At 38.1% G+C, this 25,781-nt stretch overlaps 1 protein-coding gene across 3 annotated transcripts in view; it reads right to left on the bottom strand.

The window, feature by feature from the left end:
• The window catches only part of GDPD1 (glycerophosphodiester phosphodiesterase domain containing 1), a 39,642-nt gene extending 23,210 nt beyond the window's left edge, over positions 1-16,432 (bottom strand). For 2 of the 3 annotated variants that reach the window (XM_068530846.1, XM_068530847.1), the window contains exons 1-2: positions 15,955-16,174; positions 4,094-4,136 (exon numbers count right to left, since the gene is read on the bottom strand). In XM_068530846.1, coding sequence (XP_068386947.1) covers positions 4,094-4,136; positions 15,955-16,096 — 185 coding nt within the window. In that variant the 5' untranslated portion in view covers positions 16,097-16,174. Of the gene's footprint in view, positions 1-4,093; positions 4,137-15,954 lie in introns of all 3 variants that reach the window. The other variant, XM_068530845.1, reaches the window with a different exon arrangement.
• Positions 16,433-25,781: the final 9,349 nt, after the last annotated feature.

Genomic DNA, 25,781 nt, shown 5'->3' with positions numbered 1-25,781 from the left:
AACTTAAAACAGACTCTATGTTAAAGAATTTATTTGAATCTCATTTATTCCTCAAAACACTGAGGTTGTATTATTCCCATTTCAGAGATGAGATAATTAGTATTGTATTAATTAGACATTCTAAAGAATTTTATCATGAGAATCAGGCCACTGATTAATTACTCTGACTGTCTGCCAACTTATACTTGCAGCTATTGCTAATACAATTTGTTTCTTTCTCTAAGCATTCGTGGTAATACCACAGGGATCAAATTGTCCTATGGGTATTTACAAAGGCAGCCTGGTTTAATAACCTAGTTTTATTAGCTCTTAAGAACCAGATTTTACATACTCAGGGGCTTAGTGACTCTGTGTGTGTGTGTGTGTGTGTGTGTGTGTGTGTGTGTGTGTGTGTGCGTGTGTTTGTATCTTTGTAGTACAATTCCTTAGTCTTTGGTTCCATGTTTATTATGAAAGGGGTTCTGTCTCTGTCTTGTTAAAATTCTGCTTTTTTTTTTTTACTGGAGTTTAGTTTCTTCACAACATTGTGTTAGTTTATACTGTACAGCAAAGTGAATCAGCTATACGTATACATATGTCCCCTCTTTTTTGGATTTGCTTCTCATTTAGGTCACCACAGAGCACTGAGTAGAGTTCCCTGTGCTATAGAGTAGGTTCTCATTAGTTATCTATTTTATACATAGTATCAATAGTGTATATATGTCAACCCCAATCTTCCAATTTATCCTACCCCCCAATATTCTGCTTTGTTCTTGAGTGCCCCATTCCATATATCATTCAGTAAGCAACTAGTGAGAACTTATTAGCACCAGAGCTAAATGTTAGGGATTGAGAAATCAATAAGGAAAGATTCTGGCTCCCAAGGAATCCCAGAAGAGCCACATTCATAACTTAAGGTGTCTGTGAAATTATTTTATAAAGCACATTAAAGAACTTTTATAAATTGTGAGATGTAACTATTTCTCTGTGTCAGTACTAATTACTTCTTTAGTCCTACTATGATGTAATGAACATATAATGAATTAATTTTCCATGCATTCTTTTTTTTTTTTACAACAATCAGAACTTTTTTTTTTTTTTTTTTTTTAATTTATTTTTAGCTGTGTTGGGTCTTCGTTTCTGTGCAAGGGCTTTCTCTAGTTGCGGCAAGCGGGGGCCACTCTTCATCGCGGTGCGCGGGCCTCTCACCGTCGCGGCCTCTCTCATTGCAGAGCACAGGCTCCAGACGCTTAGGCTCAGTAGTTGTGGCTCACGGGCCCAGTTGCTCCGCGGCATGTGGGATCTTCCCAGACCAGGGCTCGAACCCGTGTCCCCTGCATTGGCAGGCAGATTCTCAACCACTGTGCCACCAGGGAAGTCCCAGAACTTTTTTTTTTCTTTAAAGTGTTTTTTTGTTTTTGTTTTTGTTTTAAATTTATTTATTTATTTATTTTTGGCTGTGTTGGGTCTTCGTTTCTGTGCGAGGGCTTTCTCTAGTGTGGCAAGCGGGGGCCACTCTTCATCGCGGTGCGCCGGCCTCTTACTGTCGCGGCCTCTCTTGTTGCGGAGCACAGGCTCCAGACGCGCAGGCTCAGTAGTTGTGGCTCACGGGCCTAGCTGCTCCGCGGCATGTGGGATCTTCCCAGACCAGGGCTCGAACCCGTGTCCCCTGCACTGGCAGGCAGATTCTCAACCACTGCGTCACCAGGGAAGCCCTTCCATGCATTCTTAAGGTCCTTTCAATTTTCTAGATGTATCTTGTCCACACACCATCACATCTTAACCTCAAACATTTCACATTTTTAAAATAGCTTCTTCCTCTCCACCAAATGATAGCTCTTCTAATCCCGGTATCTTTTCAATTATCTGGTTAATCTTAACTAGGCTTCCCACACCAACTATTTATACTTTCTCTGATATCATCTTCGCCTCCATGTCATAATATACATGCTTTGTGAAGTATATGTCTAACCGTATATATAAATAAGATCTAAGTTTTAGCTGCTCATTGTATTTTTTACTATCTCTCCTTCAACTATATATCCTTTCAAGCATATACCATACTTAAGCACAGTGTCTGTCTTTTGCCAATTATGTATTATAACTCTTTATCTTTTTAGTATACAGTACCTTAAAAATAGTATGCTTAAACAATTTTTTTCTTGTTTTTTCATGAAGTAGGCATATTTAAAAAAAAAACAACTTTCTAAGTGTCCTAGCAGTTAACTAGAATATTTATAAATGAAAACAAAGTACAATTTAAAAAACTACTTATTGAAAGTAAGAGCACTGAGGCATAAGACAAAACAAAACAAAAAACAAAATCATCACCACCACCACCACCAACAAAAAAATTTAAGTTTAAAATTAAAGCCTATTTGATTTAGGTTTTCTATAAATTTCAAAGTCAATTAGCAAACAGCCTTACAAATAAATATATCTAATAAACACTAATAATAACATACGGAAGAGTTGCTTTCTTCTTTTAAAGTACCAGAAAAACCTCCAGAAAACTAAAGTTATAGAAAGCTACCACATGATAGAGATGGCTGTGGTACTCTTCAATAGTTACTGCTTGAACAAAACAATATAAAAACAAACTGCTTGAAGATGGGAAATGAAATTTTATATCTAGCAAGTAAAAACCATCTAAATTATTCTTTGAATATCAAAAACTTTTTCAGAGGATCAAAGTCTTCAAAGATAAAAAACATTTAGGTTACCATCCTTAGAAATAATGTATTATACAAATGTACCATCCTTAGAAATAGTTTAATTTCATAAATAGGGGTGTTTGGTAAAGATTTAGCAAAAAAAAAATATGGAGAAAAACTTACAAAATAATATACTTTTACATAAAGGAATGCTAAAAACCACTCAGAGTTATGAGCAGTTTCTCCCCAAGTAATATATATTACTATATCACAGGCAACAAATATTGGATAAATGATAGTGAATGAGGGTGTGTGTGGGTATGCATATGTGTGTGTATATCACAGTGAAAATTGTTCACATAAAATTAAATATATTTTGCTATAGGAGCTAGCTACATAATCTCAGTAGAGACGATAACAAAGTAATTTAAATTAAATTATTCTGTTTCACAGTCAGTGACAGGAGGAAAGATTTTGCATTTTAGAGCTGTAAGAGACTTGAGATTACAGTCAAAAGGCATCATATTATAGAAAAAAAAGAATAAGCAATGACAAATATAGGAGGATAGGATTTAGACGAAACTAGACTATGGAAAAGCAGTACCTTGGGACCTGATAACAGGAAAAATAATCTCTAAAGTGTCTTTGAATGATGAGAAGCAGAACAAAAACTTAAGCCAAATTATCCTGATTTATTGGCCCCAATTATATACATAAAAATGGCTCAAAAATTACATAAGAAAATATTTTTCTTACTAAATATGGATGGTAATGTTTTTCATGGGAGTTAACTTATCACATTCCCCGTCTTACTTTTCAGGGAACAGAAAACAGTGTTCGCACCATTACCACAGACTGATGATAATCATTCACTCTAAGACAAAGAACAAGGTATCAATCAGCTTTCATTCCTGTGTCTCCTGCTGCTTCTCTGTGAGGTGCTCTAAAAGACATCTATATGAAATATGAATAATTTAAAAATTGAAAAAAAAAATTTACCTTATTTAAAAAAATAAGATCAACACTCATAAGGCTTCAAAGGAGAAAGACCAGATGACAGCTTGACCTGATCTGTGGAAGAATTACTGAGTAGACACATAATCCTACTCATAAATAACAGCCAATGTAACAGTGTTTTCATTTTCTCCTTTTCTCTTTCTCTCTGAGGCTAATTAGCATTACACACAGTATGTGCCTTGTTACAAATGTCTTCTTTCAGCTTTGGAACTATAGTATCTTTTGATTACCCAAAACTCTGATCTAGTTTTTCAGTTATGCAGAAGCCAAACACTGTTTGTAACACTTCAGACTAACTAAAAAAAAAAAAAAAAAAAGCCATTTTAATAAAATAGAAACAACTATCACAAATGGATGCTACATGTGTACTATCCTCACTTGGTGAATCATCATCACTTTAAAGATAAACTATAAAAGAAAAGAATACCTTTTTATATACTTACTGCTGAAAGGCTGCCATTGTATTCTCCAAATTTTCTCCAGCACCTGTGAAAACATTAAATTGAAGCTAATTTGAACATTTTATTTTTCCAGAAATTCACCTAAAAAAGATACATCAAATGAATCATGATGTTTATATATTATGTAGACATTACAAGTGTTTTAAAGAATGTAGTGGTATTTTGAATTGTTTTTAGCTGCACCAAGAAGAATCAAAGATCAAAACACAGCCATAGAAACGCAGGAGGGTTACAAGAACCTAAACATGATTTTTAAGCTATAATAGAAAAGACAGAGGAGGACTTGCACATATACACCTCCTCAGAGTTAAAAAGTCTCTCCTCTGGATCCCCACAGTCTCTCATGCATCTCTCTACTAAGGCATTTATCATATTTATAGCATAAAGTGTTTACCCATCTCTTTCCTCCCTTTCCCATTAATTACTTAAAAGAAGTGACAGTTTTAATCATCTTGGATGAGGGTAGTATAGTGTAGTGGTTGAGGGTGGGGCTCTGGAGTTAGGATCTCTGCTCTCAAGTCTGTTTGATACTTGCGTGACCTTGGGAAAATTACCTCACCTTTCTTTTTTTTTTTTTTAAAGGAATTCTTTTATTTTTATTTATTTATTTATTTATTCATTTTTAATTTATTTTTGGCTGTGTTGGGTCTTCGTTTCTGTGCAAGGGCTTTCTCTAGTTGCGGCAAGCGGGGGCCACTCTTCATCGCGGTGCGCGGGCCTCTCACTATCGCGGCCTCTCTTGTTGCGGAGCACAAGCTCCAGACGCGCAGGCTCAGTAGTTGTGGCTCACGGGCCTAGTTGCTCCGCAGCATGTGGGATCTTCCCAGACCAGGGCTCGAACCCGTGTCCCCTGCATTGGCAGGCAGATTCTCAACCACTGTGCCACCAGGGCAGCCCTACCTCACCTTTCTATGGCTGAGCTTCCCTATCTATAAGAATGAGGAGGGACTTCCCTGGTGGTCCAGTGGCTAAGACTCCATACTCCCAATGCAGGGGGCCTGGGTTCAATCCCTGGTCAGAGAACTAGATCCCACATGCATGCCACAACTAAGAGCTAACATGATGCAACTAAGACCTGGAGCAGCCTAAATAAATATTTTTTAAAAAAACAAAAGAGAAGAAAAACCCAAACGAACTTTTTAGCCAACCCAATAATTAATGGAATGCACAGGAAAAATATTTTGGAAATACTTTTCTAAATACTTGGAAAAACAGACAATTTCTCCTTAACAAAAGAGGCAATTCAAGTTTAAGGTACTGTTCAAATAATAGAATTAAAATGTCTTACATACAATAACATCTGGACATATTTGCAAGAGTATTAAAGTTTTCTTCTTTTATATTGTTAGATTGTATTTTTATGGCAACCTAATTAATAATCAATAGAAACACAAGGTATGAAGAAATGAATATATTAACCTAATGTTCTAAAAGTTCCATCAGTTTAGCAGAGAGAAAGGGATACCTATGTGAAACAAGCTATTTTGGGGACTTCCCTGGTGGTCCAGTGGGTAAGACTCCGCGCTCCCAATGCAGGGGGCCCAGGTTTGATTCCTGGTCAGGGAACTAGATCCCGCATGCATGCTGCAACTAAGAGTCCGCATGCTGCAACTATGAAGTCCGCATGCCACAACTAAGAAATTTGTATGCTGCAACTAAAGATCCCACGTGCCGCAACTAAGAGCCGGTGGAGCCAAAATAAATAAATATATATATTTTAAAAAGCTACTACTTTGACTTTAGGTTCACTTTAATTACTAGAGTTAATGCACAATAGAAAACAGATGAAGCAAATACGGAGATTAAAGTTTTTTCAAAAGTAAGTGCTCTTTTGACATTAAATGACTTTTAAAAGTCCAGTCAGTGCTTGTTTTAGTCAAAAACTAAGGAAATATGTTATAAACAGATCATCAATATTCAAGAACAAAGCACTCTAGAATACTACCAAAAAGAAAAGGGTGCTAAAATGGTTACTTGTAGATTAGGTTAAACTACTGACTGTTGTAACAAAAGGCAAGGAAGTTAACAAGACACAGAAGCCAGTTTGAAGGAGCTCTCACTGGCCAAACCTGAGACAATGTTAGCATCAAAATAATGATAGCAACAAACTTTAAACCATTAAACAAAATAGGATATTCTGAATCCATTTTAATAAATGGACCAAAAGTTTGATAAGGAATGGAGTGTTTATGTGGTTTCAAAGTACTTTTACAAAAATACTAACTACAAAAAGGGTAACTTCACAACGGAAAAGTCTGGCAGACACCATTTTCACCAAGTAATCAAAGTCAACACCATTAGCTCCTTCAAGCTGACTTCTGTGTCCTTTTAATTTCCTTGCTTTTTGGTACAATAAACAATCCGTTTGGGAATTCCCTGGCAGTCCAGTGGTTAAGACTCAGTATTTTCACTGCTGAGGGCATGGAACTAAGATCTTGCAAGCCGCGTGCAGTGGGGGGAAAAAAATTCACTTCTCAACTCCTCTGTGAAGCACTTTTTTAAAAAATTACTTCAGATTACAATGATTCTTATTAGAGTCAAGAGTTAAGGCCTTACACTAGCAGTTCCTAACCATTTTGGTCTCAGGAGTCTTACTGAGTACCTCAAAGAGCTTTTTTTTTTTTTAAGCATATGTTTTTTAAATTAATTAACTAATTTATTTATTTTTGGCGGCGTTGGGTCTTCGTTGCTGCACGCGGGCTTTCTCTAGATGTGGCGAGCAGGGGCTACTCTTCGTTGCGATGTGCGGGCTTCTCATTGCGGTGGCTTCTCCTGTTGTGGAGCATGGGCTCTAGGCGCGTGGGCTTCGGTAGTTGTGGCATGCAGGCTCAGTAGTTGTGGCGCAGGGGCTTAGTTGTTCTGCGGCATGTGGGATCTTCCCAGACCAGGGCTCGAACCCGTGTCCCCAGCATTGGCAGGAGGATTCTTAACCACTGCGCCACCAGGGAAGTCCGTCAAACAGCTTTTGATTATGTGGGTTATATCCATTAATAATTACATATTAGAAATTGACTTCTAAATTTTAAAACTTTGAAAATAACAATAATAAATCCATTACATGTTAACATAACATTTTATGAAAATAACGATCTGACAAAAATATTTAACGCTAAGAGTGGCATTGTTTTACACTTTTGCAAATCTCTTTAATGTCTGGCTTAATAGAAGGCAGCTAGATTCTTGTATCTGCTTCATACATACATATCAACCTTCACACAGATAGTTGGAAAAGAAAGATTCTTCTTTGATACTGCACCAAAATTCAACAAATGGCAGATTTTTAAAAGTTAGTTGTAACGTGGAATTTGAACTGTATTAATGACCTCTTCATACTCTATTACATGAAAATCGATTAGCCCATCTTGAACTTTGAATGGATCTTTCACCCATGCGTGGTTTTTGGGAAAATACTGATTCACTGAATTATGCTGATCTTCTAAATACTGACACATTTCATTAGACAATATTTTTTAAAAATCACGTTTGTTAATACCTGATATCATCAGGAAAATCTTTAAAAATTGGAAAGCTACCAAGCACACAGTGGATGATACAAGTTTTTCAGAAGTCTAATTTTTGCTTGAAAGCTCAAATTTAATCATTGGCATTGCTTCAATAGAAGGCAGCTAGATTATTTTTCTTCTAATGACAGACTCACTTTATTAATTTTCAAGAACATATCTGCTGAATACTCAAGGCTGGATAACCAGTTCGTCAGTCAGTTTTTTAAGTAAAAATGGTGTTCTGTGGAAAACAATAAAGGCTAATTCAGCTCAGAATTCAAGCAATTGCACAAGTGCTTTTCCTCAAGACAATCATCTTCCTACTTTGGTATGCAGCAAAAGTGTTTTTTGTGTACTCCCAATTTTGTCACACAGAATATTAAAAGTTATGTGTACTCAAGGATTGAACTTTAATAAAATTAATAATTTTTCTAATACATCAAAGATATTCTTAAATGAAACTGCCTTTTAAAAAAAAAATGTGAGTGCATGATGGTGAGGAATACAATGGCTACTAGTACATTTGGTACCAGTATTTTCATTTGTGCTAAAGCAATAGCAGTTTTACCGACTACTGCTTTTGCACCATCAGTGCAGATGTCAACAAGGTGAAAAAGGTAAGTAATGTCTTATGAAAATAATTTTGACCTTGTAGACCCATGAGAGGTCTTGGGGACTCCCAGGAGTCCACAGACCACACTTTGAAAACCACTGTCTTAAATAATCAATGATCAGGGCTTCCCTGGTGGCACAGTGGTTAACAATCTGCCTGCCAATGCAGGGGACATGGGTTCGAGCCCTGATCCAGGAAGATCCCACATGCCGCAGAGCAACTAAGCCCGTGCACCACAACTACTGAGCCTGCACTCTAGAGCCCGCGTGCCGCAACTACTGAAGCCTGAGTGCCTAGAGCCCGTGCTCCGCAACAAGAGAAGCCACCACAATGAGAAGCCCGCGCACCACAAGGAAGAGTAGCCCCCACTCACCGCAACTAGAGAAAGCCCGCGTGCAGCAACGAAGACCCAACGCAGCCAAAAATAAAATAAATAAATTAAATAAATTTTTTTAAAAAATCAATGATCAGAAAAGTCAGAGGAGTGGTCACCTCTGGGGATGGAGAAGGATAGACTGGGAAGGGAACCAAGGGAATCTTATGGGATTCTAGAAATGTTCTATATCTTGATCTGAGTAAATGGCTACCTGGATGTACACAGATATTAAAAAATATATTAAGCTGTACACTTAAGGTTAGTGCTACCACATGTATGCTATCCCTAAATGTTTGTTTAAAAAGCCTTTATTTCTAAGTCCTGTGTTTTTTATATTCTGGTACACCACCTAAACCCTGAGAAGGCTTTTTGAAGGCAAGTATTGAGAGGAACATCTATCCCCAGCTACCTGTTCCCACCTAGTGAAGGAAAATTCCACTCCAGTCCGCAAGGAGTGAAAAGAATGGAAGGAACACTTTTAACCCTTCTTTATTCCCTCATACACTCCTCCCCATGGGAGCAGAAGCGACATAGGAGAAAGAGCTGTCCGTCCATCTGTGACTCAACCCTGCATAGTCCCCTTAATTTGGAGTGGCCCACCCTCAGAAGGAACAAAATTTCTTCTCAGCGCAGCATGCGGGATCTTAGTTCCCTGAGTCCCTTGCAGTGGAAGCACAGTCTTAACCACTGGACTGCCAGGGAAGTCCCATACCTCTATCTTTCTGATGCATGCATTTTATTTCTAAGTTGGTTCCAAAGTTGGGATGGGAAAGTAAGCCTTCTCAAATTTCAATAGCAAGGGCTTTGTAATATACAGGTGTTAGAATATTCCACAAAACAGTGTTCAACAAATATTTATTAAGTTTGAAACGATATGATATTTGTTTCAAAATAATACAGGTGAGAAGAATGGGCAGGGATACAGATGAAACAACATTGGGCATGAGTTGATAATTGTTTGTATCTGGGTGATAGAGTCTTACTACTTTTGTATATGATTAAAATGTGCCAAAATAAAAAGTTCAAAAGATACTCATAGTTTGCTCTTTTTGTTTTGAGGGAAAGGAGTTAGGAAAAATATAAAATAGAGATTCAGAAATCTGAAGTAAATTCCCCCACAGTTAATATAATTTTTACTACTAATATTTACATTCAAAATCTACCTGTTTTTTTTTTCCTTTAATTAATTTATTTATTTTTAATTTTTGGCTGTGTTGGGTCTTCATTTCTGTGAGAGGGCTTTCTCTAGTTGGGGCAAGTGGGGGCCACTCTTCATCGCGGTGCGCGGGCCTCTCACTATCGCGGCCTCTCTTGTTGCGGAGCACAGGCTCCAGACGCGCAGGCTCAGTAGTTGTGGCTCACGGGCCCAGTTGCTCCGCGGCATGTGGGATCTTCCCAGACCAGGGCTCGAACCCGTGTCCCCTGCATTGGCAGGCAGACTCCCAACCACTGCGCCACCAGGGAAACCCTACCTGTTTGTCTTTTATGTCTCCTTTCCATGTTAATTTTATTTGTAATTCACTTAAACCTAAGAGCTTAAGCATGCAAACATTATTACTTAAGATCTTTGATCTACTTTATAAGGTTATGAAATTAATAGCCAGTACTAAATAAAATAAAATATTGAAAAGGTGGTCAAGATATTAATAATTAATAGAAGCTAGATACTGTGCTTATTAGCACTCTATATATTATTTCATTAAAATGCCTGCAACCATAGCAAGATTTCTGGCATCTCCAGAAATAAAATTGGGTAAGATCACATAGCCAACAAGGGGAACTGAATTTCGAGCAAAAGCAGTATGACTTCAGATCCCACCCTTTTTACCACTAACTATGCTGCAGTTTCTATGCTGCCATTCATATATCTCCTTATTTCAGTTTTACACATAAGTTACTCATATTGGTCCTTATTTCCATATTCTTATACTTGTTTGTAAAGCTTGAAGATAAATCCCACAATGATAATACCCACAAATTACTTGTTAAGATTCATATGGTGAAAGCCCGGAGAGTAACTAAGGGACTAATTTAAAAGTATGCCATTCCTCTCCAAGGAATTATTTGGTGATAGCTCTTCTCTCATGAAATGTTTTGAATTCCTTCTCTTTTCAATTATCATCATATCATTCATAGAGCACACCTGCCATTAATTTTTCTTTTTCCTCAATAAGCAGCTTAATGCCTGGCTTTGCAAATAACCATTCAACATGTAAACAAAAGTTTGTTAATGAGTTATGAAATTAATTATGAAGTGTGGATGAGAATGGGTATCATAGATTTTACATGCCGTCCTACTATAATTTGTTCATAATTTCTCTGCTTATGTTCCCCTGCCTCCCTCTCCACCAGTTCTCATTTTTCACTTCTTTGAGAAAGCTTCACTTCCTAATACTATACAAAGCTATATTTCCCAATTTTTCATTCTATGTTAACTTTCCTCTCTTATATAGTGCCTCATAATTACCTTGTGATTGGTTAATTTCTGTTAGGATAGGAAAAGTAAAGGAAACATTCTCTTTTGTATCTTTAATTAGATTTAAATGCTGTAAAGGAAAGAAATGTCTGGTCAGTTTCCTTTTTACCTCCCAAATGTTTTATATACCAATAAACATTCAACAAACAGTGTAGACTTGTTTTACAGTTAACCTCCAACCACCACTATCATTAACATCTTTTGTATACATGCTATATGTGTGTGTGTGTGTGATGTTTATAAAACCAATGACAAATATGACAATGTGCACCAGCCACAAAAGAACAACTTCCAAATTAAATATTTTCTGATATTGGGAAAGACAGCTTAGTGCAAATAAAACATATTTTAATGTTTGAAGACATAATCTTATATCAACTTAAAATGGAGTTATTCACTAAATCAAGCAACAAAGTAAGTTCATTCTCCACTTCTAAATTCACTTGTTCATTCAACATTTATAGTGCACCTTGGAAACTATATATGATTTCTACAAGAGCATGAAGAGCTTTAAGGACTAGAGATGGTATATATAAAAGAGCATTTCTCAATATGGGATCCCTGGAACACTGCGGAATTGTTTCTATATTTCAAGGGGAAAATATTAGTGAAATATATATTTGCAGATATAAGAAAAAAATTAAACACATCAATAGCATAGAAGGATGATATTCAAAGTGTATATTGATACAGCGGCAGCATTTCCCAACTAACCACCATATGTGTGCTCTTTTCAATAAGTGGTTTTTGCTATCTTGTCATACTTTCAACTTTTTCTGTAACGATATTTAATTTTTCTAAGTTCGTAATATGTATAATTTTTTTTAAATACAGGGAAATATAGATAACCCCTGCTTTTACCCTCCCTTTACACACTCATAAAAAACCAGAACAAAAATACTTCCAGTGACACTCTGAGACTCAAACTGATGCCTCAATTTCCTTGAGCAAACAAAGTTTAGGACTCAGAAGCAGCCAGTGTCCATGAGCAATATTTACCCTCAAACTTATCACCTCCGAAATCAATCTGGCAAAATGCCCAGATTGTGCAATACTTTGCCTTGCAACCAAGGGTGAAAGATTAAAAGGTAAAGCGAGGATTTTATCAGTTGATGATTTTTTTTTTAATTCTTTGGCCACCAAACCCTAATAAATGAATCTCTTTTTTTAAAGCCTGTTGCTTAATTCAACTGGCCCATAGAGATAGCTTAGGGAGTATGAAAAAGTTATTTCCCTGCTACCCTAATTCTAGTTAACTCAGTGGGCATCTGTAATATGTGTATATACGGTATGATTCCAAATGTAGTAAAATACGTACTTAAAGGATACACTTCAGGGGACTTCCCTAGTGGTCCAGTAGCTAAGAGTCCACGCTCCCAGTGGACTCTGGGAGTCCCGGGAGCAGTGTGCCCGGGTTCAATCCCTGGTCAGGGAACTAGATCCCCCATGCCGCAACTAAGAGTTCGCATGCCACAACTAAAAGATCCCACACATGGCAACGAAGATCCCATGTGCGGCAGCTAAGACCTGACACAGCCAAATAAATAAATAAAAATAAATATTAAAACAAAAAAAGACATACTTCAAAATGTTAACAGAGATTATGTCTGGATGGTGAGTTTTAGGAACTATTTTTCCTTTTTTCATTTCTATATTTCCCAAATTTTCTACAATGAATATGAGTTACTTATGCAATTGTAAAAATATTAATAAAATTCATAATTTCATAGAGAAATTATAAAAATAGCCTTTGAGAGTATGACTTGCTCTCCATTTAACCCAAAGGGTACATCTTTGGTCCTATTGGTATTTCATCAATACACTGTAGTTACAAAAAGTGTTCTTTGGTCAAACAGATAAGGAAAGACATGGAAAGTACCTAGCACACAATAGATAATTAGCAGACAATAAGCTATTATTTTAAGTGTATGTTAGGATCTGTACTAGAGGCTAGAGACCCAAGCATTAATAAAATCTAAAATCTGCCCTTGAGGAACTCATAGTCTAATAAGGGAAGCAGATATCCTATTACAATATAATGTAATACAATGTACGCTTTAACGAGGTAAGAACAAAGCAGGCCTACACCACTTAATTTTTAAAACATTAGAGTATTTTCTACTTTCAAGGACAATCAATCAGTAAAAGGCAAAAGTGTTCATTAAAACTTTGAAAACATTAAGTATAGGGTGATCTCATTTTTTCTCACTCAACTCAAAGTCCTATTGCAAAATACAAATGTGACCCCCGTATCCATGCTTATATTTCTAAACAATTTTATGGTGTTCAAAGTGCTTTCTGTACACCTAATCCTCATAACAACCCAAAGAGAAGCAAGGTAAATGGTCTCCATTTATAGATAAGGAAACTAAAACCAAGGCTTATTCCCAAGGTTAACTAGTGATAGGTCCAGAATCTGACTCAGGTGGTAATGCTTTCCTAGCAGACATAATATAGTACACATTAAGAGTTTTAAGTTAAAGCAATTCAGATGTATATACTTTATACATATATAATGATCAATGTTTCAATCTTGGAATGATCATACATCTGGTTTTCATGAAATATCAGGTATTTGCAGTTAGGGCAATAGAGAATTAGCCCAAATGTTAGTGACATGCATGGAAAAGTATGCACAGATAACACTGATTGCTGTTATCAGTGTCCAAGACAAAAATAAAAAGCAAGCAGAAGCTGACTGCTTCCTAGTCTATTATTTTCCAGAAACTTAGTATCTTGAGTTACAAAGTGTTTTTTAGTAAATAGATCCTCTATCACCCTGGATTCAACTGTATTATTTGGCATACATACTCAACAAAAGCATATTAAGCACTAACACACAGGAATGTACTACAGTGATTTAGGACTGTAGACATATTTCAAGCCTACAGAGTTAAGATTATTTCTTCTAAAATAAAATCTAGATCACCCATAACGACTGTTTAGATAGCTTTTTAGAGGACATAGTTTTGGTTTGGGTTTTTAGTAAGCACACTTTTCTTTTTTTTAAATCAGTAAACACAACTGCAAAAGGTACTATCTCCAGAGTAGGACTACTACCATCGAAAATACTTCTATGGCAACAACTCAAACACTAAAAGTTGTTTTTTTGGCTGTAGTGGTTGAAGGAACATTAGTAGTCATATGTCATCCTACAATTTAACTTTGTATCTATTAAAATACAGGTAAACCAAATAAGAAATAACATGGCATTTAGCTGGTAATAGATCCCTTAAAACCTTTCACACTTTTCATGAGTAGGAGACTAGCATAACAATTGAAGTCACTCTTTAGTACTATGTGTGACTGATAAAATTATACAGATTTTACAGAAGCATGCTAATGTACTTCTGTGATATTTAAAACCTTATTCCTAGGACTTCCCTGGTGGCGCAGTGGTTAAGAATCCGTCTGCCAATGAAGGGGACAAGGGTTCGAGCCCTGGTCCGGGAAGATCCCACATGCTGCAGAGCAACTAAGCCTGTGTGCCACAACTACTGAGCCTGTGCTCTAGAGCTCGTGTGCCACGACTACTGAGCCCATGTGCTACAACTACTGAAGCCCGCCTAGAGCCCGTGCTCTGCAACAAGAGAAGCCACCGCAATGAGAAGCCCGCGCACCGCGACGAAGCGTACCTCCCCGCTTGCTGCAACTAGAGAAAGCCCGCGGGCAGCAACAAAGATTCAACGCAGCCAATAAATAAATTCATTAAATTAAAAAAACCCAAAAAAACAAAAAAAACCTTATTCCTGGCCAATTCTTGTTAGCAAAGGAGTCATGGTAGTAAATCAAATTTTAGACTACAAACTCCTAGAATTTTACCATTTCAAGTATTAGACTGTAAATTCCACGCAATTTTAACCTAGTTTAACATTCATCTCTAAAGAACAAGCTAAAATTGATTGAAATAATCCAATCTCACAACATTTTATACATCATGCTTGAAATGAAATAAAGACATTATTGCACAATAATGAAGAGGCAAAGATTTGGCCTGCTGTCTGGGAAATGAGAGGGTTCATCTAGGTTCCTTTTGGCAAGACACTGTTCCAAAAGAAACTTCGTTTTCGTCAAACAATACAGTCCTGTCATTAACTAAATCATCTTTTTGTCTTTGGAAATCCACCGGTCATTGCTGGGGTGCAAGGTGGGGCTGGAAAAAAAAAAAAACAGGTGCGAGGTTTGCAGCCTTGGGAACCAGGACGCTCCAGTTTCTGCCCCAGTCCAGCCCAAGCTATAACTGTGACCTTGGGACGTGTCCCCGGCTCAGGGACTCGGTTTCCCCCTCTTCTCAATTATCATGTTTAGAATGCGGGGATGGAGGGGTGAATTGGGACCGGCCCCCAGGGACTGCAGATGCCCAGGCTGCACCACGCTCCAGGTTCACGCAGTTCCTCAGCCCTGGAAGCAGTTCACCCCATCTTCCCACAAGCTCAGCCACTGGCAGTCTCGGAACAAGTCTGTTCCCGGTTCCCCCCTGCGGGGTACCCCCGGCTCGGCCCGGTGCTCCCCACTTGTGCCTCGCTGCTAGGAAGGTACCTTGAGATCATCCTTTCCTCCTCCGAGAAACCTCCATCTACCCTTCATTCTCACCCTGGTCCTTCCTCCTTCTGAGAACCCCTGACATCGCTGCGCTCGAGAGGTCCCCACCTTGGCTCTGTCTCAAGACCCCTTTCCTTCCTTCAGGCGACCTCCCCTCCACACTGCCTTCACCTCCGGGGGAGCCCTTTATTCACACACGCCCATCCTTCCTCAAACTCTCACGTATTTCCACCCGCCTGCCTTTTGCGGAGGACCCTCAGCTCTAGTCGTGGTGGGGCAAGGGCGGGGGAGCCTCCCCCACCTCCGCCACCTGGTTCTGGGGACCCCTCTCACCTCCGCGGTGAGAGATGTGTTTACTGAGGAATCGTTGCTTCTTTCTCTGGTGCAGCAAGGTCGGGTATTTGAGCAACAAGAAGGAAGTCACCAAGTACCCTCCCAGGGTGGAGAGAAGGTAAAAAGCCGCGGTGGACGACATCTCAGCCGCCCTGTGGGAAGTCTCCCACCGCCTGGCCCTCTGAACTCCGCTGAGACGGTCGCAACGGCTGCGGCGGCGGCGGCAGCTGCTGGGGATGTCTGCTCGCCCCCAGCCGGTGCCAGCGGTGCAGCGCACTTGCCGGCGCCGGCCCACCACGCAGGCGCAGCCGGACTCTGGCAGCCAAGCAACAAAGGGGCTCCGACACGCAGGCGCGCTCCGGCTGCAGGGTAGGAGCCGGCGGAGGTCCCGGAGCCGGCTTTTGTCACCTAGCTTTGTGGTCCGACTCGCAGCGCAAACTGAGGCGAATGCTTGGAAACCCGCCAGTGCCTTCGCCATCACTCGGACCGAAAAGGCCATTCAAGGATAGCCTTCAGGAAGGCCTGACATAATGAGAAAGTTCACATCAAAAAGGGATGATTCCTGGGCGCGTCTTTAGCCCTAGTCGAAGAAATGCAAAGAACTCTTAACGAGTTAAAGCTTACTGAAAACAAATAATAAACACATCCATTTGTCCAGCCAAGAGAGAATTTTCCCTTTTGTCACACATACCATAAAAGGTACTAGTTTATCAGTCAAGTATTTGAGGGATGGCTCCTCTCCTCTCTCATTTTACTGTTAAAATGCAAACCCTCATGCCTTGTACGCGATAGGCAGTCAAATGTTTGTTGACTTACAAGTCCGTTTCAAATAAGGAAACGTTGACAAGGTTATAGGTTATAACTTAAAAGTCTTGGGAAGACTGGAAACTAAATTTCCTTTCATCCCACACTAATTACTAATTCTAAGAGCCACATTTAAGTGCAAAAGAATTAACCCAGGGCTGAGGGAGAAATTTTGGCCAGAAGAACAGGTCTCCCACAGAAGTAGAATGCAGAGTGATTATTTAAAATCATGTGATTCTTGACTCCGGCCTTAAGCAAATTTCTTTCTTCTGTTTTCTTACCTGTAAAATGAGGAATTTTTTACTAAATGATAACTTCCAACTCACACATTCTGTTAATAATGACTTCCCAAAGATTCTAGCTTCCTTTAAGAAGAGTAAATAAAATTTAGAGGATTCTTGAAAACAAGGGCCTTCATTAGATTTTAAAAAGTTGCAGAAAAAGACTTTTGCATCCGTTTACCATCACAGTAGTCTTATTTCTTGGTCTAACACCAATATACGCAAAGAAATGATAAAGCCTTTGTAGAAGAAAGAGAACTAAGTATGAAAATTTCCACATACAACCAAACTTAAAATTAAAAATATTTAAAGGGAACTCACAAGTTGAAAAATACTGACTTGTTAGGAATTAAGGAAAGTATCTGTTTAGGGCTGTCAAATTATATCCTATAGATTCGCTGTGCTCATGGTTCTGTTTCCCTTTTCCAAAATCTCTCTTGACAGCAACTTTAAATTTGATGACTACTTTATGATTAGTATAGACATATGTATATGATAAATATTACCAGGAAAAAAAATGTAACTAAGAATATTTAACCTTCAACTATAGAGGCACCAGTGGCATAGCAGACAGAGCTCTAAATGTAGAACCCATAGATTTATTTATTTATTTACTTTTTGGCCACACTGCGCAGCATGTGGGATCTTTGCTCCCCAAACAGGGATGGAACCCACACCTCCCGCACTGGAAGCATGGAGTCTTAACCACTGGACCACCAGGGAAGTCCCTAGAACCCATAGATATAGCTACGCCATTTACAAACTGAGTGACTCTGGGCATATCACTTAGTTTAAGCCTCAGTTTCACATCTGTAAAATGGGGGATAATAGTATCTAACCTCAGAGCAGTGTTTTGAGGATCTAAGTTAGTAAAATGAAAGCACTGAAAGTATCCTAGGGAATTCCCTGGTGGCCTAGTGGTTAGGATTCGGCAACAAAATTGGGGAAAGTATACAGAATTATTCAAAATAAGTAACCAAGCAGGAGCACACATGCCTTAGTGCAGGCCCAAGAAAATTAACACCAATGAAAGAACAGGTGAAGTATAATAGTAGAAAAGCATCTTTTAAAAAATTGCACTTATATGATGAGAGATATCTTCCAAGATGAAGGCCACATTTTGCGGGAAATTTATGAGGTTCCAAAGTTAATAAGACATTATTTAAGCCAAGAAAGGCAATTAGCATAGGCAATCAATTATCATAGGGGGAAAATGTTGAAAGAGTATCAGAAATCACTGGCCTGGGACTTCCCTGATAGTCCAGTGGTTAAGACTCTGGGCTGCCACTGCAGGGGGCATGGGTTCCATCCCTGGTCAGGAAACTAAGATCCTGCATGCTGTGCGGCATGGCCAAAAAAATGTTAAAAATAAGGAAAAATAAAAACTTAAAAAAAAAAAAAAGAGAAATCACTGGCCTGTTTCATTGAGAAGAGAAAACTGATATCTGGAGAGGTTAAGTAGTTTGCCCAAGACTATACAGCTAGCGGCTGATATAACAACAAGGTCATCAATCTTAACTCAGTTCAAGGGGTTGGAGAAGATAGTACTGATCTTATGAAAAATAAAAGATTTGAAAAATAGTCTTGCTCTTCATAGAAGATAGCATTAAGGACATTCCCACTTAAAAAGTGTCCTTGGAAGCATATCAGAGGTAGCAGATCCAGGATGCAGTATAGTGAAAAGAACATTCATGCTAGTCAAATGTTTCCTTAACCTGTCATTTCAACCCCATCTACAACTGTATTGCCCAAATTATTAGGGTTCTAGATAGCAGATGCAATTGACTAGGAACATAGATCACTGGGACCAGAAGGCATTTACCCAAGAGTTCTAAAGGAACCCATAAATTAAAGTGTGATACTATTCCAAATAAGAAAACTGCTGTAATAAACAGCTAGTGTGAAGACAGATTGGCAGACTGCCATTAGGATTCTCAACTTTAACAGTGGGAATCTGATACTAGGTTAGAGCATGGTTCAACTTTCTTCAGGGCAATTTAGCAAAATATATCAAAACGTAAAATGTGTATATCCCTTGACCCATCAATCCCAGGCCTAAGAGTTTATTCTGCAAAGAAAATTTCACAAGTGTTAATAAAAGATGTATGCACCCTGGTATTCCATCATTCATAGAAGCCCTAAATTTAAAAGAACCTAAATATCAAACAATAAAGGACAGATTATATAAATCATGATAAGGGAAAACAATGCAGCTATTAATAATACATTCATTTATTGACAGGAAAAATGTCTACCATATACTGTAGAGTGAAAAAAAGTAGATTACAGAACAAGATGTATTCTATGATTGCAATTATGTAAAATTGAATACATATCCACATATGCCTGTCTGCATGAGATGTTTAGAAGGATATTCACTAAAATGCTGCCACTGGTTAGCAGAGCATTAGCAAAGCAGTGGAACTTCAGGTAACTTATTCTTATCTTTGTTTAAAAAAAAACTGTGAAACAATAACAGATACAATGACTACATACTCGTTTTACAAAAACAACAAAGGTATGCTCAAAAACAAAAATTGTTTCACATGGGATTGTAAACTAAGGAGTCTTGCTTTTATATTGAGAAAATAGCCACGATAATATAAAGGATAAAAGTCACTCAATACTCAAGACTTCCCTGGTGGTCAAGTGGCTAAGACTCCACGCTCCCAATGCAGGGGGCCCGGGTTTGATCCCTGGTCAGGGAACTAGATCCCACATGCAGCAACTAAGAGTTTGCATGACTCAGCGGAGATCCCACGTGCCGCAACTAAGACCCGGCAGCCAAATAAATAAATAAATAAGTCACTTGATCCTCAAGTACATGTAACTTTGTAGGAGAAAGGAAGTAATAAGCAACTGTGGTAATACAGTCCTCTAAGAGTGTCTGGAATAAAAAGGAACCACAAGATATAATTTACACTTTAGAAATTTTTCTTATACCTAATCAAACTGAAAATTATTACCATTGCTATACCTATGGGCAAGATTATTTTCAGTATGGAAAGGTCTTGGAAAAATACTTAAACTGTATTTAAAAGATGACTGGATCAAAGCTATCAGCTACAAACAAGGAATAATAACTCTCCCTTATATTTATAAAACAGTTTAGAGTTTGTAAAGGATTTCAATTAACGCATTCTTTAAGTGTTTGAACCACAGTTATCCTTTGAGGTAGATGAGGGAGTTAATACCTCCATTTTACAAATCAACACACTGAAGCTTTAGATGGGCTCCAATGTTAGGAGATGCAGTAAATTATCTCAAGACAACAACACAATGAGCTGCCGTGCCAACTTAGGCCAATAAACATTATTAAGAGTATTAAAGGGACTTCCCTGGTGGCGCAGTGGTTAAGAATCTGCCTGCCAGTGCGGGTGACACAGGTTCGAGCTCTGGTCCGGGAAGATCCCACATGCTGCGGAGCAACTAAGCCCATGCGCCACAACTACTGAGCCTGTGCTCTAGAGCCCGCGAGTCACAACTGCTGAGCCCGTGTGCCGCAACTACTGAAGCCCGCATGCCTAGAGCCCGAGTTTCGCAACAAGAGAAGCCACCACAATGAAAAGCCCACGCACCGCAATGAAGAGTAACCCCCACTCGCCACAACTAGAGAAAGCTCGCGCACAGCAACAAAGATCCAAAGCAGCCAAAAATAAATTAATTAATTTTTAAAAAAAGAGTATTAAAAATTAAACAAACTATTAGCTGGCATTTGTGCAAAATTATGCAGTGTTCCAAAAACTGAGTGCAGTCCTATTTGCCACATCTTAGGACAGGAACAAAGTTGTGGGAGACAGAACAGAAAAGGGGCAATTAAATGGCCAAGGATTTGAGAGGCTGCTTTATATAAAGCATAAACAGACTAACTAGCAAAAACTAAACCTAGTTTTTTTTTTTTGTTTTTTTTTTTATAGTTGCTTTATTTTTATTCATAATCACCCCAAACTGGAAACAACCCAGATGTCCTTCAACTGGTGAATAAACTGTGGCGCTTCCATACAGTGGGATGCTATTCAGCAATAAGAAGGAACAAAATACTGATGTTTGCAGCAATGTGGCTGGATCTTAAATGCATTGGCGGAAGTCAAGCCAGACTCAAAAGGATGCATTGTATGATTCTGTTTATATGACGTTCTGGAAAAGGCAAAGCTATGGGGACTGAGAACAGATCGGTGGTTGCTGGGGGTCTAAACCTAGTTTTAAAAAGACCACAGAAAGATACAAGAGGAAAGGTGCAAGCCAAGTCTACAAAACTGCTATATGTCATGGTGCTTACCACAGGTACATGTACTAGGCACTGTTTACCTGATTATAAAAGGTAGACCTAAAACTAACCAAGACTCCCAAACTATTAGAATTATGGGATACCTTTGAAAAGTAAATTTAAGATAAATTATAATTATTATCAAGAATTTATTAATTAGGTGCCTTATGTATACTCCTTCAATCCTCATAACCACCCTTTGTAATAAATAACAATTACTACCGTTCTAGAGAAAATAATACTCAAGGATTAAGTAAACTGTCACGTTTCTTAAGCGGTGGAGTTAATTCTTTTTGGCTTCAATCTACTATAGTACTATTTTATACAGAAGATAATATGGAACAAGAGAGGGTATAAGAACATAAGGTTCAACAGTTTTAGAGAGAATCAAGATTTACACTCTTAAAAGAAATTAAGATGTCTGAAGGGTACCATACCTCATTTTTCTGACATTAAAAACTCACCCAGGGGACTTCCCTGGTGGTCCAGTGGTAAAGAATCCACCTTACAATGCAGGGGACGTGGGTTTGATCCCTGGTCAGGGAACTAAGATCCCACGCGGGGCAACTAAGCCCGCATGCCACAACTACTGAGTTCATGCGCCTCAACTAGAGCCCACGTGCCGCAAACTACAGAGCCCACGGGCTCTGGAACGCACGCACCACAACTGCAGAGAGAGAAAAAAACCGCACGCCACAACAAAAGATCCCACACGCCTCAACGAAGATCCCACACAGCCAAAAAAAATAAAGTAAATAAATAAATAAATAATAAATCTTAAAAAAAAAAAACAAAACTCACCCATTCACAAGTCTTAAGACCAGAATCAAAATATTCAGTTGGAGAAACTGACATGCAGTTTTTATTTTTATATTTTCTAAGAAGGCAGAACATAGGTAGAGTACAGCTTTGAAATCAGAGTCCTCAATTTAAATTCTGACTTTGCTACTTCCTAGCTATATGACCTGGGACAAATTATTTAATCACTTCAAGTTTTAATTTCCTGATAACATGGATGATATCTATCTTGCAGTGCTTTGAGGATTAGTGGCAATGTATGCAAAATGCTTACTAAATTACTTAACAAGAGGATATTCAAGAAATAGCTATTATTATTGTGTGCCATTCAGTACACAGTAGCTATTGTTATTTTTATGAATCAGGCTTCTCTAGTTCCATTTTTCTAATTTTTTTCCTGTTCCTTTAAAGTCTTTTTTAATTTTTAATTTAATTTTTTAAACTAAGAAACAAACTCACTGTTTAAGTAGTGCAGGGGAGCCTTAATTTTAAGTAAACCAACATATGAAACCATTTAAAAAATTAGATTAATGTAATTTACTTTATAAGGCTTATCATAGTAGTCCTTTAAATAGTAAGCACTCTTGAATAAAATATGATTTACTTCCTAAAAATTTTAATTCTATACAACTCTTCAAGGACACATCAAAAGACTTACCAATAGGCCAAAGGATGCCCTTCTGTCCTAGTGATTCTTAAAAAGAATCAATTTGAAACATCTGCTTATATCTCAAAAAAAAAAATCTACTAAGCAAAGGATAATGCAAATGCTGCTACAGAAGAAATATAATTTCTTTAAAAAAATCATCACTTTTGAAGTTTGCTGAAATAAGGTTTGTAGGACTAAAGAGAAAGGTAGTAAGCAATACAGACTGCATAGTCCACATTTCTCTAATGTGACACCCTGTAAACCTATTTATGGATAAAAACAAGCATGAAGAAGTGCTGCAATTGTGTCTTAAGCAAGTTATAAGTACAAATAGCATACAAATTTTGTATTTACTAAGTGAAGTAAGTCAGAAAGAGAAAGACAAATACCATATAATATCTTACATGTAAAATCCAACATATGACACAAATGAACTTATTTACAAAACAGCAACAGACTCACAGACATAGAAAACAAACTTATGGCTAACAAAGGGGAAAGGGGGTGGGGGAGGAATAAATTAGGAATTTGGGATTAGCAGATACAAACTATTATATATAAAATGATAGGGACTTCCCTGGCAGTCCAGTAGTTAGGACTCTGCGCTTTCACTGCTGAGGGCCCGGGTTCCACCCCTAGTTGGGGAACTAAGTAAGATCCCACAAGCTGCACGGCGCGGCCAATAAAAAAAAAGATAAACAAGGTCCTACTGTATAGCACCGGGAACTATATTCAATATCCTGTAATAAACCATAATGGAAAAGAATGTGAAAAAGAGTATGTATATATAGGGACTTTCCTGGTGGTCAGTGGTTAAGAATCTGCCTTCCAATGCAGGGGATGCGGATTTGACCCTGGTCCGGGAACTAAGATCCTACATGTCGCTGGACAACTAAGCCTGTGCACCGCAACTACTGAGCCCATGCACTCTGGAGCCCGCGCAACTCAACAGAGCCCAGCGCAACCAAATAATAAATAAACAAACAAACAAACAAATAAATGGAACAAACTATTATGTACAAAATGAATAAGCTACAAGGGTATATTAAAATAAAAAGAATATGTATATATATACATATAACTGAGTCACTTTGCTGTATGCCAGGAACTAACACAACACTGTAAATACTTAAAAAAAAAAAAGTTTTGTATTTAAAAATGCTATAGAAATTCAAATTAAGGTGGCTTCTGTAACCAAATATAATCAAGGAAAGTCACTTACTAATTTAAGCAGTGATGTAAAGTTGTTCCATGTAGAATGATATCAAAAAGGAAATAAAGAAAAAAAGACACAGGTTTGCTCTTCTGAAATCTATTTGTTCTCATAAACTACTTTCTTACAGTTCCTTTGACCTACAAGTTTACACAACCTGTTAGTCAAGTCTTAGAGGCTATTAAAAAACAATACAACTATTAGTATATGTCCTACAGAACAATCTAGCTATATTTCCCAAATGCAACTACCAAAGACTATGCTTAATACAAAAGTAATTGTGATTTTTAAAACTGATATAAAAGGAATGAAAGATATAAAGGAAAAGGATGAAAAATAAGGCTGAGATGAAAGAAGAATATAGACTAATTTTCATATTGGCTCAGATTCTCTTCGTAATTAAACTACAGTAAAATAGGCATAAAAATACACCTAATCAAATTACAGTTTTAAATTGGCTGCCAGTTATGTTCCTCTATATAGATTTAAAAATCAAAACCTAAGTAACTGTTTTAAGCTGGTAGCAAGATGTGTTAAACAAATACTACATTTCATGGGACTTCCCTGGTGGCGCAGTGGTTAAGAATCCGCCTGCCAATGCAGGGGACACAGGTTCGAGCCCTGGTCCAGGAAGATCCCACATGCCGTGGAGCAACTAAGCCCGTGTGCCACAACTACTGAGCCCACGTGCCTGGAGCTTGTGCTCCGCAACAAGAGAAGCCATCGCGATGAGAAGCCCGCGCACCGCAATGAAGAGCAGCCCCCGCTTGCCGCAACTAGAGAAAGCCTGCGTGCAGCAACGAAGACCCAACACAGCCATAAATAAATAAATAAATAAAACAAATACTACATTTCATGTATATTGCAACTAAAATCTCCAGTTCTATTTGCTCAGCATTTCAAAATCAATGTGTCCAGGAAAATATAATCACACTAGAATTCTAGCATATTAACTTATTTTGCACACTTAGCTAATTAGTGATATATCAGTGTCACCATGTTGATGCTGGTGAAAGTTAATATCAATATGAATTGATAAAATTTGTATCACTTAGCAAATTGTTTCATAGTATAGCAATTTTCAAAGAATAAAGTGTGTACTAATATCCTGGATAAGTAAGTTTTAGTTCAGAGAGCATTCATTTAAAATATGGTATCTCATCAGTCCAAGAATAAAATGGTGAGAACAAAACAATGTAACTCAGGTACCAGAACTGTGAGCCAAACAGTAGGACATTTTTTTGCAATTAAGTCCTCATACAATTACCAGATAACCTACTGGATCATCTTGTTTTTTTTTTTTTAAAGATACTGTGGTTTCTGCCTCTCTCTCTCTCTCCCTTTTCTTTTTTTAAAATTTATTTATTTTTTGGCTGCGTTGGGTCTTCGTTGCTGTGCGCGGGCTTTCTCTAGTTGCGGTGAGCGGGGACTACTCTTCGTTGTGGTGCATGGGCTTCTCATTGCGGTGGCTTCTCTTGTTGCGGAGCACGGGCTCTAGGCGTGCGGGTTTCAGTAGTTGTGGCTTGCGAGCTCTAGAGCTCAGGCTCAGTAGTTGTGGTGCACGGGCTTAGTTGCTCTGCGGCATGTGGGATCTTCCCGGACCAGGGCTCAAACCCATGTCCCCTGCATTGGCAGGCGGATTCTTAACCACTGTGCCACCAGGGAAGCCCTGGATCATCTTGTTTTGAAGATAATTTCAGGAGCAGCATTTCAAGGAAAATCCCAGCTAAAACATCATTTTAGCAATAACAAAGCTTTGGCTCAACATGATAATGCAACATTCAGTTATAATAGAAATATGTTTTATTATGGACA

Source organism: Eschrichtius robustus, chromosome 20, assembly GCF_028021215.1.
Source record: "Eschrichtius robustus isolate mEscRob2 chromosome 20, mEscRob2.pri, whole genome shotgun sequence".
Taxonomy (NCBI): Eukaryota; Metazoa; Chordata; class Mammalia; order Artiodactyla; family Eschrichtiidae; genus Eschrichtius; species Eschrichtius robustus.
Note: the sequence above shows the minus strand (reverse complement) of the source record. Positions and strands in the feature narration are given on the sequence as shown.